The sequence below is a fragment of the Schistocerca piceifrons genome, chromosome 7, assembly GCF_021461385.2.
Source record: "Schistocerca piceifrons isolate TAMUIC-IGC-003096 chromosome 7, iqSchPice1.1, whole genome shotgun sequence".
Taxonomy (NCBI): Eukaryota; Metazoa; Arthropoda; class Insecta; order Orthoptera; family Acrididae; genus Schistocerca; species Schistocerca piceifrons.
In genome coordinates, this window is record NC_060144.1 from 10,205,219 (window position 1) to 10,223,869 (window position 18,651).

At 42.4% G+C, this 18,651-nt stretch overlaps 1 protein-coding gene across 1 annotated transcript; it reads left to right on the top strand.

Moving 5' to 3' along the window:
• The first annotated feature begins 734 nt into the window (after nucleotides 1-734).
• Nucleotides 735-15,122, top strand: LOC124804924 (prostaglandin reductase 1-like). Its single transcript, XM_047265300.1, has 3 exons — nucleotides 735-966; nucleotides 5,131-5,481; nucleotides 14,462-15,122. Exons 1-3 carry the CDS (start codon nucleotides 766-768, stop codon nucleotides 14,912-14,914), a joined length of 1,005 nt encoding a protein of 334 aa, XP_047121256.1. The 5' UTR covers nucleotides 735-765; the 3' UTR covers nucleotides 14,915-15,122.
• The last annotated feature ends 3,529 nt before the right edge of the window (nucleotides 15,123-18,651 follow it).

Genomic DNA, 18,651 nt, shown 5'->3' on the forward strand with positions numbered 1-18,651 from the left:
GCATACAAAAAGTACCTAAGCTACAATGCACGTGCGTCGCGCAAGATTTTCAATATTCCTGCGACTTCTTTGCGCAAAGTGTTAGTCCTAGACAAAAGATAAGTAGGACCATTTTTTGTAGCAAATTTCATTTAGTTTAATTGTGTACTGAGACACGTTTTCGTTGGAATGTGCGGTATTCGAGTTATTAAAGAAAAACGTACAAACGTGATATTAAACGTGTTATGCCTCGCAAACCATTCGCAATAGGCCTTATGTCCATACCAAGTTTTTTTGTTCTGGATCACTAATATTATCGCGTCTAAAAGCATATAACATTCCTCCTGCTCGTTTTCAAGACTGCCATATCCGCTGTTAAAAACAACATATATTAAGTCGCAGTGACACCTAAAGCACTCGCCATTGACCTGTAGAGCGAAATACGTGTAAACAACAGCCACGGTGGAATCTGTTCAATATCTTTCAATGACAGTCCAGTTTGTATTTGTCACAATAATTTTACCTACATTTCCAAGTGGTAAAGTTTATTCATTAGGTTGTGCAATAAGGTTATCACGAAAACAATTATTCGACTGGATGTGGAGATGCGTGATGGTGCTGAAACTCGCAGTCTCGCCAAAGAGTAACAGTGACTCAGCTGCGCGGGAGCCACGACCTTAGTGCCTGGGACGAAACACAGATAGTGACAACAGTTACGCAAGGAGAGGCGGCCGCAGCTTATAAGCGACTGCGTGCGGGGGGTCCCGCAGTGCATCACGGACAGCCATGGTGAAGGCGCGCAAGATCGTGATCGCACGCGTATTCCAGGGGGAGCCCCGGATAGAGGACTTCCGCATCCAGGAGGAAGAGCTGCCGCCCCTCCGCGATGGGCAGATTCTCGTCGAGGCCGTCTACATCAGCGTCGATCCGTACCAGAGGGCGCTTAAAGACAAGCACCAAGTCGGCAGCACCATGATTGGATCCCAGGTAAAGTTTCTGTAATACACCTTACTGCTAAGGCCGGTATTACACTATCAAATTTCTTTGTCAAAGATTTGATCAAAGATGTGATCCAATATTCCGTCTAATATATTTGACAAAGATCTTTGACGTAGCGCTAGAAGGGGTATTACACTGTCATCAAATTTTTCGTCAAAGTTCAAGATGGCTGACAACAACTTGTTATTTAACCGCAGCAGTTCTACGTACTCCAATGGCATTGTGTGCACATGCGGAAAAGAAGTGGGGGGAAAAAATGGAACCATACATACGAGGTTGACAGTCTTAAAAGTCCTGGGATTACAACTTGATAATAAATTCAGTTGGGGGGAGCACACCACAGAACTGCAGAAAGGCCTTAACAAATCTGTGTTTGCAATTCGAGTGTTAGCAGACATAGGCAACATAAAAATGAAAAAGCTTGCATACTTTCATTCCATAATGTCATATGGGATAATATTTTGGGGGTAAATCTTGAAGTCAAACAAAAGTTTTCAAGGTCCAAAAGCGTGTAATACGTATTATTTGTGGAGTAAATTCACGGACCTCCTGCAGAAACCTCTTCAAAGAACTGGGTATACTAACTACTGCCTCTCAGTATATTTACTTCTTAATGAAATTTGTCGTAAATAATATATCTCTTTTTCCAACAAACAACTCAGTTCATACATACAATACCAGGAACAAAAATGATCCGCACAAGGACTTAAAAGCACTTACTTTAGTTCAAAAAGGGGTCCACTACTCAGGAACACTCATGTTCAATAATTTGCCAGCAAACACAAAAAATTTAGTTAGAAATAAAGATCAGTTTAAAAGGAGCCTGAAAGACTTACTACTGGCCAAATCCTTCTACTCCATTGGCGAAATTTTTAATAGAAACAAATGATGTATTGTATTTATTCATACTATTAGTATTGTTATTTCAGCTTAAAAAAATCGACATGTTCCACATCCACGAGGATCTCCTCAGCACGGATCTATGGAACGAAAAACTAATCTAATCTGGGTGAAGCCGTGGGTTTCACGACGACACGATAAAAGCATTCAACAAAACTTGTTACGTGAGCTTACAGTGGAAGACGTCAAGTCGTACATCAATTACTTAAGAATGGATGAGCATACATTTCTGTATGTGCTCAATGAAGTGTATCCTCCTATCACAAAGCACAACATTCACTTAAGAACTGCTACATCTTCAGAAGACAGGCTCACTATAACACGCCGATTCCTTGCTACAGGAGAGGGTTATGTTAGTTTGCGTTAGGTTAGGTCAGGTTAGGTCTCCAATCTTCTTAATCTATTTTTGTATTCAGGGTGGCTCACGTTGTAAAGCGCCTCATCAGCTTCAGACATCTCTATTAATTTTGTAGTTGTCGGCACACACCAATGGTATTTACCGGCAATGGTTATAAAAACACTACAGACGACAGAACGCTGCAGCGATGCTAGCGCTCCATGTGGTAACATGTCACATTGCAGTGAACAGAAGACAAGCGCTTTCTTTGATCAAATATACAGCGAGGCCCTAGATTTGATCAAATATTGGATGACATTTGACAAAGTCCGTATTACACTATCAAATATCTTTGACAAAGATATTGGACAAAGATTTTGGACAAAGAAATTTGATAGTGTAATACCGGCCTAACCCATTGAAAATAATACGCACTGATTGTCAGAGACTGCAATGTCTCTGACACATTATTACAAGAACGCTGTATGCAAGAACACACACACACACACACACACACGTAAATAGAATCACTGACTTTCTATCGGGCTATCACGGCTTCTGCATATCACTGAAAGCAAAATAAAGAGGATGTGGTGTGTTGAAGTCGATGAACCTGTTATAGCTACTTGCTTCGTAATTGCTTGGCTGATTTGCGGGAGGCGACCAAACAGAGATATAATCGATACCATCGGGTTAGGGAAGGAGGGAGAAGGAAGTCGGCCGTGCCCTATCAAAGGAACCATCCCGGCATTTGCTTGAAGTGATTTAGGAAAATCCTAAATCAGGATGGCCGGACGCGGGTTTGAACCGACGTCCTCCCGAATGCGAGTCTGGTACGCTAGCCGCTGACTCACCTCACTTGGGTTCGTAACAAGGACTGTTTACTTTTGAGCAGTGGTAGAGTAAAAAGTTTTGCAGAATTGTTGAGTGTAAGCGACCGTAATTTGTTATAAAGTAAAAACAGAAATCTTTTTAGACATTGTAACAGATATTTCACTTAAATCTTTTTCCTGCTGATTTATTTAATTTGATGATAAACGATGATGAGTGAGAATAATATTAATAGCTGTGTATCACAATTAAGTGGTCTAGTTGAAATGATTTCGTATAAACTAAAATACTTTGTATGTTACTAATTATTTCAAAGGATTATGTGACAAGTAATTAATTTTTTTGTTTATGGTATTTTGTACCTGAGTCAGCAAAAACGATGCTGTCGTAAATTGGATGTCTTATATCCTTATGTCGTTAAGTTAAATTAATTTATTTGTTAATGTCATTTTTTGTTCATCAGAACCATACAGTTCATTGGTATTTTCCTACGTCTACTAAGTGTCCATATATATATATATATATATATATATATATATATATATATATATATATATATATATCTTGGCCAGTGGTCTAGGAGTGGCGTCTTTGATTAGCAATCAAAACGCCCGTGGTCCCGCGTTCAAACAACGCCGCTGCCCACGGTGTGGGAAACTGTCAGCCACTGCGTTAAAGACACATAAAGTGCACGCACAGGACATGTGGTCTGTAAACTGAGAAAAGTTCCGTGATCTCAACAGTTAAACATTAGATATAGAGAATACAAATCTTAGCGACCAGCCTAGCAGGTGAATCGCTGCTCTCTATACACGAAGCAACGCAATACTGCGTCATTATCACGCTTTCTGGCCACCTGTTACTTGTTGGGGTGGGGTGGTGTATGATCTTGCCTGCTCACTAAATTACGGCAGCGTGAGCCTTCATATACTGCGTGATGAAACGTGATCTGAAATGTGGCAAACGCCACATATTGTGTCTTTGTGTGTGTGAGGGGGGGACGGGGGGGGGGGGGAGGCAATTGTAGCAGGCACAAATGAATGTAGCACGTAGGTTGCAGTAGTTGTGCTGACATGAAGAAGAGATATGTGCAGGGTAGACTCTCATGGAGAGCTGCATCAAATCATACTTCCGACTGAGGACCACAACAATAATGGACCACTAAATACGCAAAGGAATTACAAACTTTGGCTGCGAAGGGGGAATTTATTGAAATCGATTGGCGAACAGTGATTTGAACCCGGGCCTTCAGCTTACTAGGCAGACTCTCCGACCACTGAGCCATCTGGACACAGGGCTCATTGCAGCTGCACAGACTACCCTAGTATGCCTCCCGTCACACCCAAATTCTCAGCCTACCCACACACTACAAATACAGTGTCCCATCTCAATTATCCTCACTACTAGTGGCATTTCACCGATTCCCGTAAGCTGTACATCTGCACTGAAGAGGTCATTGGCAATATCGCCTTAATTTCTTCCGGAGATGTCTGAAAGGACAGGCGCAGTTTTCGATCCAGCAGCCATTACGTGTTAATACCTAAAGAAATTGCAGATCTTGGCTGCGACCACGATATTGATTGACATCAATGTAGAAATTTGAAAATTTGTAACGGGCTGGGATTCGAAACTGGGTCACGAGCTTACTAAGCTACATTTGTAGTGCGTGGATAAGTTGAGAATTTGGATCTGACAGTAGGCGTGTTAGGGTAGCCCGTGCAGTTGCGCTGACCAATGTGACCGGAAGGTGTAAAGTTCAAAGCATCCGTCCAGTAAGCAGAGAACCAGCTTTCGAGTCCCAGTCTAGCACAAATTTTCAACTTTCCCCATCGATTTGAGTTAATGCCTTCTCGCAGCCAGGTCTGTGATTTCGTTGTGTATTAATTCGTAATGGCTGCTGGATCAAATATGGTGTCTGCTCTTTCGGGTATCATTGAAAGAACAGACATCACATACAGTCCACTAAATCTTTGTAGTACAGTCAGGCTTCATTTTACCATAAACCACAGTTCGACTTAAAGGTTTCGAATGTAGAATGGAAAATATCAGGCCTTGCAGAGAATCGTGTCAATCGCTGCCAACAGGTGGCCCGCATCGTGGAGAGCCGTGCCGCGGGCTTCCCCGTGGGGCGGCACGTAGTGGGCTACTGGGGCTGGCGCGACCGCACCGTGGCCGACGTGGGGCCGGACACGCCCTACCTGCTGTCGCCGCCCATGCTGGTGCCGGACCTGGGGCGGCTGCCGCTCTCCCTGTCCCTCGGAGTGCTGGGCATGCCCGGCATCACTGCCTACTTCGGCTTCCTGGAGATCTGCCACCCCAAACCGGGAGAGATTGCCGTGGTCAGCGGGGCGGCAGGCGCTGTGGGCTCCATAGTGGGACAGATAGCACGTCTCAAGGGGTGCACCGTTATCGGCTTCGCTGGATCAGACGCTAAGGTAAGACAGTATTTCCATTTTGGATTTCGGCACTTATGACCCGTTAGAAGCTATCACAAAATGGTCTCATCAACTCTGTGACACTTGTTCAGGTTCCTATACAGTCAAGAGATGTACGAAGTAGAAATGAAAGGAAAGTGCGGTTAATCTGCAGAGGACTCTGCATATAGGACACTAACGCGACCTATTCTTGAGTACTGCTCCTGTGTTTGGGATCCATATCAGGTCGTATTAAAGGAAGACATCAAAGCAATTTTAAGGCGGACTGTTAGATTTGTTACTGACATGTTCGACTGGTAGTGTTACGGACATGCTACAGGAGCTCAAATAGGAATCCCTGAAGTAAGGTTACATTGTTTTCGAGGAACAGTATTAAGACATTTTAGAGAACCGGCATTTGGAGCTGACTGCTGAACGATTCTACTGCTTACAGCATACACTGAGCGTAAGGACGACGAAGATAAGATACGAGAAATCAGGGCTCATACAGAGGCTTATATGGTTCAAATGGCTCTGAGCACTATGGGACCTAACATCTGAGGTCATCAGTCCCCTAGAACTTAGAACTACGTAAACCTAACTAACCTAAGGACATCACACACATCCATGCCCGAGGCAGGATTCGAACCTGCGACCTTAGCGGTCGCGCAGTTCCAGGCTGAAGCGCCTAGAACCGCTCGGCCACTTCGGCCGCAGAGGCTTATAGACAGTCGTTTTACCCTCGCCTATTTGTAAATGGAACAGGGAAGGGAATGACTAGCAGTGGTATTTATGGCGGATTGCGGAGTGTCTAGATGCAGGTGTAGAGCATACACTGACGAAAAAAAGTGAAGCATCCAGAAGGACTGGTAGATATCACCGTAACTTTGTACACGTACACGCTGTTGTCGGGTGTGTAACTGATGAGAGCTCCTTTTCTCTTTGACAGGCAAAGCATCCATTTGACAGCATTCGTGACGCGTATGTTTCGTGTTGTTACCAGGCCAGGTATTGTATAAAACAGAATCAGATGACGAGTGAAGGACACGGAGATGTAAAGTACATGTATGAGACAGCGTTATCAGCACCTGACAGATGTCGGTGTAGATATGTGTGCCTGAAAGGAGCCTCTTTGTGGGTCTCTGTATGTCGGGCTGGTCGAATGAGGTAATATTTGGGTTTGTGGGGTTTTCGGATGTGACAGTGGCTTAATGTTGGACTAAATGTAAACGTGAGCTCAGCCACTCTCATTGTGAAGATGCTGGTTTACAATATCTGACCACTACAACGGAGGGATGCCGCACTGTGCACCAACCACATCATAATCCCTTCACATCTTCGCCTACCATCTGAGACCAAGTAATGGACTCCCTGCGACATTCTGTATCATCCTGCACCATTGGTTGGAGATTACCAACAGCCAGACTAGGCAGTTACCGTCTCACGCATGCCCTGACGTTAAGACCACAACACAAACGGATACGTTTGGAATGGCTCCTCGGCTGCGAAGCGTAGTCTGCTGAATGGTATTCCAATCTGTTCAGCAGTGAATCACGGTTCTGATCTACCCCGGACGAGCATCATTGGCGTTAATGGCGGAGAGGTTCCATTCTTTTGATGTTATGGAGAGGCCTGGCAGTGTTACTTGTGATGTCATGGTGTGGCGAGCCATCGGGTATGACTACAGATCATGCCTGGTATTGATTGAGGGAACTTCGGCGGGACAGTGGTATGTCAAAGACATCATATGTCGTTGTATGCTACCTCTCATCCTATAGTATTGTGGTGCCAAATTTCAACAGCACCGTGCCCGTTCAATCATGGTATGTGTCTCTATGAACGTCAATGTCATACTGAGGTATGCCCATGACCAGCGAGATTTCCTAATCTGTCCCTGACAGAACATTTGGGGAACTAGCTCAAAGGTCAACATCGACATAGCGCGAGAATCAAGGATAACAAGGACCAGTTAAAAGGAGATTGTGGGCAAGCTTGCCTCAGGGAACGATTCAACGATTTTATGACACACTACCCAACTGAAACAGTGCTCGCTTCTAAGCTGAAGGGGGGAGGGGGGAAGGAGGGAGAGGAAAGTTTCAAAGTCATACTAATAAGTAGGCTCATACAGCCAAGTTATTCGTAGAGCTGAGACGATTTTTTAATCGCTTAAATAATATCACATACTTTCTCAGCCCGTGAAGTTACGTTCCGTTTCTTTCTCTCCTTCTGGATGCTTGTCAGACAATGTGTGTGTGTGCATTGACTACAATATTTAAGTTGACGTACGGTGTTCAGTGCAACATTCTTGGCTGTTTGTGTGGTGTGTCACACATACAGAACTGTATTGAGTGATTGGCTGCTATAAGGAATGCTGGGAGGGTGAAGCCTTCGATCTGTACTCGTATTATTGTCAGTAAAGACGTATATGAAAAACAGAAAAGAGAGTGAAACTCGGGATGCGTTCATAGTCACTTCTCTTCAGTGAACATGTACAGGATATCTATTTGATGAATGGATGATGATGAATTTCATACAGCATCTTCACTCCGTATTTTCGAATGAGAGATTTTAATAGCAAGTCAGGGTATAAGGATAACATATGCTGGCTATAAACTGCACCCCACTCAAATTCTCTTTCTTATTCACTTTGTTAATAGTCTAACTTGAAGTTTGCAAATCGTTTTTCACCACAAAGGTGCTAGCCAGCTACCGCCTGCTCGACTACTGATGTAGAAGACCCATACCGGCATGTCATTGTAAGGCTGTCGTATCAAATATGTACAAAACTGTTGTTTATATTCATTGCAGGATTTACTAAAATGCTCTACAAAACAGAAATTTAATACTGAATGAGATGCAGATAGTGACACAGAAATTTTTTCTGTACTAATCATCTGGTGTCTGGTTGCACAATCGCACTATTCCCATATCATGTGTAACTTGCTTTCATCTAAAGTTTGGGAAATGTTCTCGGTGGTTTGTAACGGTTTTGTGATGGATGATACAGCAGAATTATTTTCATCGGCCTCTCGTATTTCGCAAGCAGAGCCAATTTCATGTAGCAAATATCCTGTAAAGAAGCTGTTTTTAATATATCAATGTTTAAAACATCATGTAACTATGACAACGCACAGTCGGTAAAAGTATCATGAGTCGCGAAAACGGTATGTGTATTATGACTAGACCACGGATTTTTAGGTCGCAAAAAAGTGTGTTTTAGGCACCTAAAATAGGCTCCTTCAGTAGTTCATTTAGGCTATATAAAACCTAAAATGAGCTCTAATAAAAATGATGCAGAGAAAATAAAAATAAATTAAAATACACGGTGTTGACAGTATGAACATCTTATTCGTCATTAAAACAAGGAGAATGAATATTTACACAGTTACAGAGCACAGCAATCTACAACATTAATGTTGAACATAACTCCAAATATTTTTTAGTTCCTGCAAGATAAAGAACTCCGTAAAAAAGATGTGGCAATGGTTTAATTAATACATTCGTAGTTTCACATATTCTGACCATAGTTGGCTTCACAATAAATAACCAAAATCTTTTCTAGGTTTTCTAGTGAAAAACTGTGGCGCTTGTCAGTCAGAATCAATTTATACGTTGAAAAAGAACTTCTACATCAACAGATGTGCCAGGAGTGTACTTCATTTTCGGCACATGTTGGACAGGAATGCTGCAGTCAGGAGTGCTGGATTTTCCACTATGTCGGCAGCTGCACACAACTCCTTCAGGCCAGTGTTCTTCTGCAAAACCGTTTGCACTTTTGCCCGTCTTTTTCCCCTACTTCACCTGGCGCTTCATTAATTTTCATTTTGACTTCTTCAAGCAAAGAAATATTGTCGTAGATAGGTCTCCCTGAGCCTTCTAATTGTGAAATTATTCTTGCCATAAATGTGTAGTAGGGCCCTGATGTAAGATAAGTCCCGTTTTAAAGAAAAATCTTTGAGTAACTCCATTGCTGCAGTTACGCATGCAGCATCCTCCGGTATATTTTCAACCATCTTCTGGACAGCTGAGAGATGCGTACTGTAGTATTCTGCTGCTATCAGCCACGTGCCCCAGCGGGTGACAACAGGCTCTGGCGGCAATGGGACATCTGGAAGCAGTTCTTTGAATGCCTGTATTCTTGATGGTGCCTTAACAAAAATTTTCTTCACCTTAGATATTACTTTATTTACTTTAGGAAAATGTAGCCCTACTTGCTCTGCTATGCGGTTGATCCCATGCACTACACAAGTTACGTGCAGCATCAATGGGTAGAATACTTTTAATAGTTGAAACGCTGCTATCATATATGCAGCAGCATCAGTGACGGCCAGAAGCACCTTATTCTCATCCACTCCGTTTGGGTATAGCACCTTAAGCCCATTGTTCACAAACTGTGCTGTTGTTTGTTGGTTAGTTTTTGCAAGCTGTTTTGAGTAAGTCAAACGAGCCCTGGATGGAGCATCTGGATCTAGCTTGCCAGTAATCAGGTTTGCAATGTAACGGCCAAGACTGTCAGTAGTTTCATCTACAGAAATCCATATACAAGATTCTCCAACATCTTCTCGGATTCTGTGCAACGCAGCATTGTAAGCTGAATCCACATAATTCTTACGTAAAGTGGACTCTGCAGGAATAGACTGATGGCAGCACTTCCCAAGAAAACCTCTGAAAATAGGGTTCTCTAGTTTCCGAAAGGGGATGTTTGCTGCCGCAAGTGCATTACACAAATCACTGCAGAACTTGTTTTTTCGGAGGATTCACCAGATTTATTGGTTAAAAGAGTTTGCTTCAATTTTGACTTTCGTTCAACATTAGCTTTATGTGCGATTCCATCTTCATGCTGAGTTAAGTGAGATTTTTTAACACTCGAAACCTAATACGAGAGAAAAGGGAAATGCAGTTTAGAATCGCATATAAAGAGTATTTCGTATTACTAAAGGATAGCAATAAAAAAGAATCCTAAGTGACAGGAAAATAAGAAGTCTAAGAAAAACATCAACTAACCTATAAAGAGTATTTGGTATTAACAGGGATAGTGATATAAAAAAATAAAAAAATACCGAAGTGTTAGGCAAATACGAAGCATGGGCGCATATCAACTAGCCACCTTGCTGCACGCTGGGCAGAAAATATTTTTTTCCATCTGTCGTATAGTGTGGAAAAACTTGGAGCCACTGTATTATATGATGAAATAGGCACTTTTTAGGATATTAAAGCCGAAATAGGCAAAAATAGGCACTAACGTCGAAATAGACTTTTTTAGGTCCTATAGAATTAACGCTATTAAGTGTAAATAGTTATGAAACGCATAAGTACAAATTTTTATGCAAATAGGAACTCAGGAACAAAATAGGTTTTTACCTAAAATCCGCGGTCTAATTATGACCATTCTGGAGTTAGTTAATACCGCAATTAACAACACAGGACATGCATAAGCACCTACTCAATAAATCACAATCGTTATCTCAGTCATTTCGACAGTTCTGTGTATGGACCAAAGAACGTATCTTTCAGGAAATTGATTGATGATCAAACATTTCTTGGGCCCTTGAATTTCCGAAATTATTTTTCTGTAAGCTCTTCCCGAGAACGCTTGCTACTCCTTACCCTAATTTTGTTTCTAAATGTTCTTTTACATACTAAGCGGAAATACGTTGTCAGATAACTGTGAATATGAGAACGGTGTCCCTCAAGCTAGAGATTTCGTTCATTCATGAAGTCTCAGCAACAATGAGTCATGTCCGGAACCATAAAACCACGATGGAGGCAGGCAGTATCGGGCGTCGCCGGATTCGGTATTAGGTCCTATACTCTTTTCATTGTATATCAATGATGCGTCGTCAGTTTTGTCCTAATGCAAATACCGTGTGTATTGTATATAAATGCAAAACCAATAAACCCGAAAACAGCTATCGAGCTCCTCAATACTAACTTGTGTAAATTATCAAAATGGGCGCAAAATACAGCATCCAAAACCCAAGCGGTACTGGTTGGTCATTCTAGGCTGATTAACCGGAAATATCGAGAATCCCTACCGTCTTTGATCCAAAATGGGAAAAATATCAACTTCTCTATCTCAGAAAAACGTCTACGAGTGAAAAATAGATGAAAATCTAACCTGAAAAGAGCGCATAACTGCAATGTGCAAAAAGACATCACTATATCTCCGTGCCATACGAAAATATAAAAAGTTCTTCTCTCTTTACCTGAAAAAGAAGTTGTGCAAACACCTATACTTCCAATTATTGACTTCAGCGATGTTATCCTGCAAGGTCTTGCTCAGGGAACGTCACGGCGCCTGGAAGTGGTTACGAATTCCTGTGTTCGCTATGTGTATGATATTCTATTCTTTGATGGTATTTCACCATCATATGCTCAGCTATCCCGGCTGCGTGCGGACAAGCGCAGAGATTTCCATACGGTCTATCTTCTCTGCTGTCTTATCAACGTCCACTGACCTTCATATCTCTCCTTGACCTTAATGCTCTTGTCTGAATGAAATAGCAGAAATACCCGTTGCCTAGAGAGCAAAATCCTTACTGACCCACTTCATAGTTCAGCCACTTTCTCGAAGTCCTTCTCAGTAGCAAGAACCCGACTCTCGAATAACCTCCATCATTACATTAGAGAACTGAATAACATCTCCAGCTTCAGAAGACTTAATGACACATCTACTAAAGCAAAAATAAGGATTACAATTGTCCCTGTACGTATTCGTTACCCTTGTACATCCTTCTTCCCAACTCGATATTAATCTTTTCCCTGTATTCTTAGCTGGTGCAATTTCCTTAAATATTTCAATGACGATATAATGTTTTCTATCTGGGTAAAGCGTTTGATCAAGTTTCACGAGAGATAAACTTGAGTCCTCTATTACCCCACGTTAAAATAAATTCCGTTCAGTTTAATATGCAGCTAGCAAGGAATCTTGTTGTTGCAGGTCATTGAATTATTATACCTCGCGCTAGAGAAAGCCAGAAAGAAAGAAAAAGGTAAAAGAAGTTTAGACTAACTATTGAGTGATATCTGCAAGTTATCTCTACTCAGTTTTGGAGAAGAAACACATTGCATTTAATTAGTTATAAAATGGTGTAAGATATCGATGTATTTCACTATTTCTGCCTGGGACTTCATGCCAGGTCGAGTTGCCGCACTACTCCGTGCAAAAGGAGGTCCGACACGAGTAGAAGTTATCCGATGACTTTTGTCACCTCAGTACACATACACACATCCTGACAAATTCGCCATTAGAGTGAATTCGAAATCTGAGACTGAACTGCCATATCTCGGTTTACGTGGAACTATCAACAATATGAATAAAGCTTATCATCTTCCATGTTTGCATTCAATAAATCTTTTCCTCATCGACTGTCTTTTACCATTGTTTACAGTCGAAGTCTTCAATTACAGTCGACGTCATCATCGTCCGCCGCCCCCCTCCCCCACCCCCGCATCACCCTTCCGCGCCTTTTTCTGTCCGTATGTGAAGGCTGATCTCTGAAACTACTGCAGGGACCGTGATACGGTATTCACTTATAAACAGACTGATTGACTAGGAGAGTTCGTACGTATAATTTATTAAATTACCGTTACGCCATAGAAGTCGTCCAGCCGCAGATATATAATACTCCGCGTGCGAAGCTGCGGTAGGGTCGCCAGTAGTGTAGTAAACATACAGCATGCAAATGTGATTTATATTAAAAGTTTTTACAATACGCAGCGCAAAGGAAAAGTGTTGGTCGTATTGTATTGGTAGGAAAGCTGGTCATTCGGAATGAGCTGGAAAAACGAAAGAAAAACGAAAACTTAATTATTTATACAACGTCAAAACTTCTTCTTGTAGTAAAATACACTGAAAAACCAAAGAAAATGGTACATCGGCCTAATATCGTGTAGGGCCACCGCGACCACGCAGAAGTGCCACAACACGACGTGGCATAGACTCGACTAATGTCTGAAGTTGTGCTGTAGGGAACTGACACCACGAATCCTGCAGGCTGTCCACTAACTCGTAAGAGTACAAAGGAGCGGAGATCTCTTCTTAACAGAATGTTGCAAAGCATCCCGGATTTGCTCAATAATGTTCATGCCTGGGGCGGAACTGTTTAAACTCAGAAGAGTGCTCCTGGAGCCACTCTGTAGCAATTCTGGACGAGTCGGGTGTCGCCTTGTCCTGCTGGAATTGCCCAGTCCGTCGGAATGCGCAATGGACACGAATAGACGCAGGTGACCAGACAGGATGTTTACGTACGCGTCACCTGTCAGAGTCGTACCTAGGCGTACCAGAGGTCCCATGTCACTCCAACTGCACACGCCCCACGCCATTACAGAGCCTCCAGTACAGTCCCCTGCTGACATGCAGGGTCGATCGATTTATGACGTTGTCCCCATACCCGTACACGTCCATCCGCTCGATACAATTTGAAACGAGACTGCCGGCCGCTGGTGGCCGAGCGGTTCTGGCGCTACAGTCCGGAACCGCGCGACCGCTACGGTCGCAGGTTCGAGTCCTGCCTCGGGCATGGACGTGTGTGTTGTCCTTAGGTTAGTTAGGTTTAAGTATTTCTAAGTTCTAGGGGACTTATGACCTCAGCAGTTGAGTCCCATAGTGCTCAGAGCCATTTGAACCATTTGAAACGAAACTCGTCCGACCAGGCAACATGTTTCCAGTCATCAGCAGTCGAATGTCAGTGTTGACCGGCCCAGGTGAGGCGTAAAGCTTTGTCTGGTAGTCATCAACAGTACACGAGTGGGCCTTTGATTCCGAAAGCCCACATCGATGATGTTTCGATAACACCACTTTCAAACTCACCTAAATCTTGATAACCTGCCATTGTAGCAGCAGTAACTGATCCAACAACTGCACCAGACACTGGTTGTCTTACATAGGCGCTGTCGACCGCACCGCCGTATTCTGCCTGTTTACATATCCCCGTACTTGAATACACATGCATGTACCAGTTTCTATGGCGCTTCAGTGTGAATGGCCTCTCTTTTGCAGGTGAAGTGGCTGAAAGAGGAGCTGGGCTTCCACCACGCGTTCAACTACAAGACGACTGACGCCAAAGAGGCGCTGAAGCGCGTGGCGCCAGACGGCGTCGACGTCTACTTCGACAACGTGGGCGGCGAGCTGAGCAGCGCGGTCATCAACAGCATGCGCATGTGGGGTCGCGTCTCCATCTGCGGCGCCATCACTGGCTACAACTCGGCCGACCTCCCGAAGGCAACCATCATCCAGCACGCGGCCGTCTTCAGGCAGCTCCGCTTGGAGGGATTCATGTACAGCCGGTGGCACGACCGCTGGGATGAGGGCATCTCGCAGCTCGCGCAGTGGATCAGGGAGGGGAAGATCAAGTACCACGAGACTGTCACCGACGGCTTCCAGAACACTCCTAAAGCGTTTGTCGGTATGCTGCAAGGCGAGAATCTGGGCAAAGCTGTTGTCAAAGTGTAATGGGCATCGGCGTACCGGACTTGGGTGCATTAGCAGAAGCACAGACAATTTGTCGCTGCATCCTGTACAGTGAACTACAAGAGATAGTATGTTCTTCACTGAGACATAACATTCTTCTGTGAATTATGTTTGTCTTTTTAGATTCTCCACTAGATTTTACACCATGACTCCAATTCACGTAAGCAAATAAAAATTAATGTAATAGAAACACTTTCGTCTGTTGTGTCCATTATTTAACAATACACCAATTACCACACGTGAGCGTGAAACTACGGAAAACGTCCAGGTATCTGCTTAATGAGTTCGTTTCATGTAGTGTTACTTCAAAATCTCTCAATAACAGCGCCGTTGGAGGCATGCAATTCCTTCTTCTGTGAACTGTGCAAGTACTGCAGTGTGGACTCTAATGTAACTCTGGCTATTTTTCGAGCCATTGTGGGCGTCGTCCTCCTTCAGCGTATACCAGATTAGGTATACGTTTTCCACTATTTTTCTACACGTTAATGACAGGATAGAAAACTATCTAGGTTAACATAATTGTGAAATAGTTGAGTCCCATGATGACTTTCTAATGGACGAAACTTTCGTATAGTTAGGACACGACATTCATGAAGCACCCACTTGTCGCTAATCAGGTCATCGAAATAAGAATATTGTATGCGCCTACGTCAGATTATGGTAACACGAACTATGTATGCAACTGTTTCTACTACAGTAAATATGACCAAGAAAAAACAAAATACTTTATATTTACAATACTTTATTCTTCTATTAACACCCAGTCACAAATATAACCGAGTCTCGTTAATAATATGCAATACATTCCTTGAAAGGAATTACAGATAATTTTCAACATACTTATAATCAAGTGAGACCACTGTTAATGTGTACTGTTTAACAGAACTCGATAGAGAAACAATGGCGAAGCACTAGCCAACATAAAATTACAGCAGTTACGATACACGCAAGGCGAAAACATAAAAGTGCAGCAAATAATGAAGGGAAAAGGGAATACAGATGTCTAGAAATGAGATTGAGTGAAAGTGTAAAATGGGTGCGCAGGAATGGCTAGAGGGTAAATGCAAGGCTGAAGAAAAAATGGTTCATATGGCTCTGAGCACTATGGGACTTAACATCTATGGTCATCGGTCCCCTAGAACTTAGAACTACTTAAACCTAACTAACCTAAGGACATCACACAACACCCAAGGCTGAAGAGGCAATGTAACAACGGGACAGACAGATGCCACCTATAGGAAAATGGAAGGGTACTTTGCAGATGTTTCAATATCAAAAACTCATACGGCAAGCCAGTTCTATGCGAAGAAGGGAAAGTTGAAAAGGTGGAAGTAATATGTAGTGGGCCTGTACGAGACAAACGAAGTTGAAGGCCAGATTATAGAAAGACGAGAGAATACAGGTTAAGGTCATGTGGGAGATAAGACCCTGCGAAATGACTTTGACAGAGCTCTGAAAGACGTAAGTGGAAACGAGACCCCTGGAGTAAAAGACTTTCTCTCAGGACTTTTGAGATCCTTAGGAGAGTCAGTCATTGCAAAACTATTCCATCCGATGTGCAAAATGCTTGAGGCAGATCAACTATCCTCAGACTCCAGGAACAATGTAATAATTCCAATTCCAAAAAAGCCAGATGCTGAAAGGTGCGAGTACCGCCGAAGATCATTTTAATAACTCATATTTGCAAAAAACTGACACGAATTGTTTACTGATAAAAAGGTAAACTGGTACATTGAGCAAGCTGTAAACCAAGGAGAAATTTGGAAAGGAAATTAAAGTTCAGAAAGAAGAAATAAGAACTTTGCGGCTTGCTGATTACATTGTTGTTCTGTCAGAGACATCAAAAGACTTGGAAAGAACATTTGAGGGAAACGGACAGTGTCTCGAAAAGAGATCGTAAGATAAACATCGACAAAAGTCAAACGAGGTTAATGTAATATAGTCGAGTTAAATCAGGCGATGCTGAGACATTAAAAGTAGTAGTTGAGTATTGTGATCTGGGCAACAAAATAACCGATGTGGCCGAAGTAGGGAAGATGCAAAATGTAGACTTGCAATAGCAAGGAAAGCATTTCTGTAAAAGAGGAATTTGTTGACATCGAATATAAATTTAAACAATAGTAAGTACTTTGTGAAGGTATTTGTCAGGTGTGTAACCTTTGCGGAAGGGAAACTTGGACGATTAGCAGTTAAGACGAAAAGAGACCAGAATCTTTTGAAATGTGGTGCTTTAGAAGGATGCTTAAGATCAGACAGCTAGACCGAATAACAAATGAGGAGGTACTGAATCAAATTGGGGAAAACAAATTTGTGGCACAATTTCACTAAAATGAGGAATCGGATGATAGGACACTTTCTGAGGCAGGAAGGAATTGTCAGTTTGGCTATGGAGTGAAGTGTGGGCGATAAAAATTATAAAGGAAGACCAAGACTCGAATACAGTAAGGAGTTTCCAAAGAACGTAGTTTGTGGTATGCACGCAGAGACAACGAGACTTGGATAAGATAGACTAGCCTGCAGCAGAGCAGCATTAAACCAGTCTTCGGCGCAACAACGTCGTACGTGCCTATAAACATCTCCAGCTTCAGGAAATCATCATCAAAAATGATAGACGTAATAGTAGACTGTTTATGGCATACTACCTGTGAGAAAGTTTAGTTACTCTCCCACGTTGAATTAAAATATAGTAACTGGTTTAAATCAAACCTTAGTAAACGATTGCTATTGTTATAATTCAGTTTTTTAATCTCACATATATATTACGTCTCTGGATACCCACTGCTACAATTTACGCATTCTTTAAAGAAAGGTACTGAAACTGATTCGAGCCATTCACTTTCCCATATATATGCAACTTAATCGCTTAAATATGAAATATCTGCCTGGCGGAAAACCCCTCTGAATATTCTTTTTTTTTTTTAAGTTTTACGACTGATTCATCGCCATCATCAGCATTTTGATAACTTATCCTTTATACAGGCCTCGACTAGCCTTTCGCATGCATTATGATATGCACGTTGTTGCTTCATTTCTTATAATGTGATCTTCCTGTCTTCCATTAGTTCTCCTCTTATACAGTGTATAACAAAAAGGTATTCCTCACACGTAGAGGTAGAAAATATGTCGTGTGAAAATGGGTCTGGAAACGCTTTATTTCCATATTTGTGCTTATTATTTACTTCTCTTCATAATCTCGTAAACCATGGAGAATAGCAGCAACAGAACCTACCAGCGTTACACGAAACGTTTTCTTACATGAAATATCCAACATACTTTCTTGGTTACTGTATGCAACAGTTTTCTAAATGAAATGTTCAAAATGTCCTCCCTTATAGTAAGATTACATACATCAATTCACCGTCGTGTTAAATCTCTCAAGCCCAGATGTCTCTGGAGGATTGCTTACCCCTGGAGAATTGTTCACTGTCTCACAGCCTTACACAATACGGGCGCGAAGACGTTGCATTTTGTACCGCGGTTCCGTACACATGAGCTTTCAAATGTCGCCACAAATAAAGATCTAGTTGGTTTAGGTCCGGAGAGCGTGGAGGCCAAAGAGTTGGTCCATCTCTGCCTGTCCGTCTGTCACGGAATGCGTTATTTAGAATCCTGCGAACATTAACACTGACAATGAGAAGTGGAGCAGCTCCGTGCGGCATGAAGTACGTGTTTTCTTGCAATTGTAAAGGCATGGACCTATGTTCTAGCAGAACAGATAG

Excerpts from the sequence above, each read along its gene's own strand:
- LOC124804924 (XM_047265300.1), top strand. The coding sequence starts at position 766 with ATGGTGAAGGCGCGCAAGATCGTGATCGCACGCGTATTCCAGGGGGAG. Across the intron at positions 967-5,130 it reads GCACCATGATTGGATCCCAG|GTGGCCCGCATCGTGGAGAG; the intron begins GTAAAGTTTCTG and ends CGCTGCCAACAG. Across the intron at positions 5,482-14,461 it reads TCGCTGGATCAGACGCTAAG|GTGAAGTGGCTGAAAGAGGA; the intron begins GTAAGACAGTAT and ends TCTCTTTTGCAG.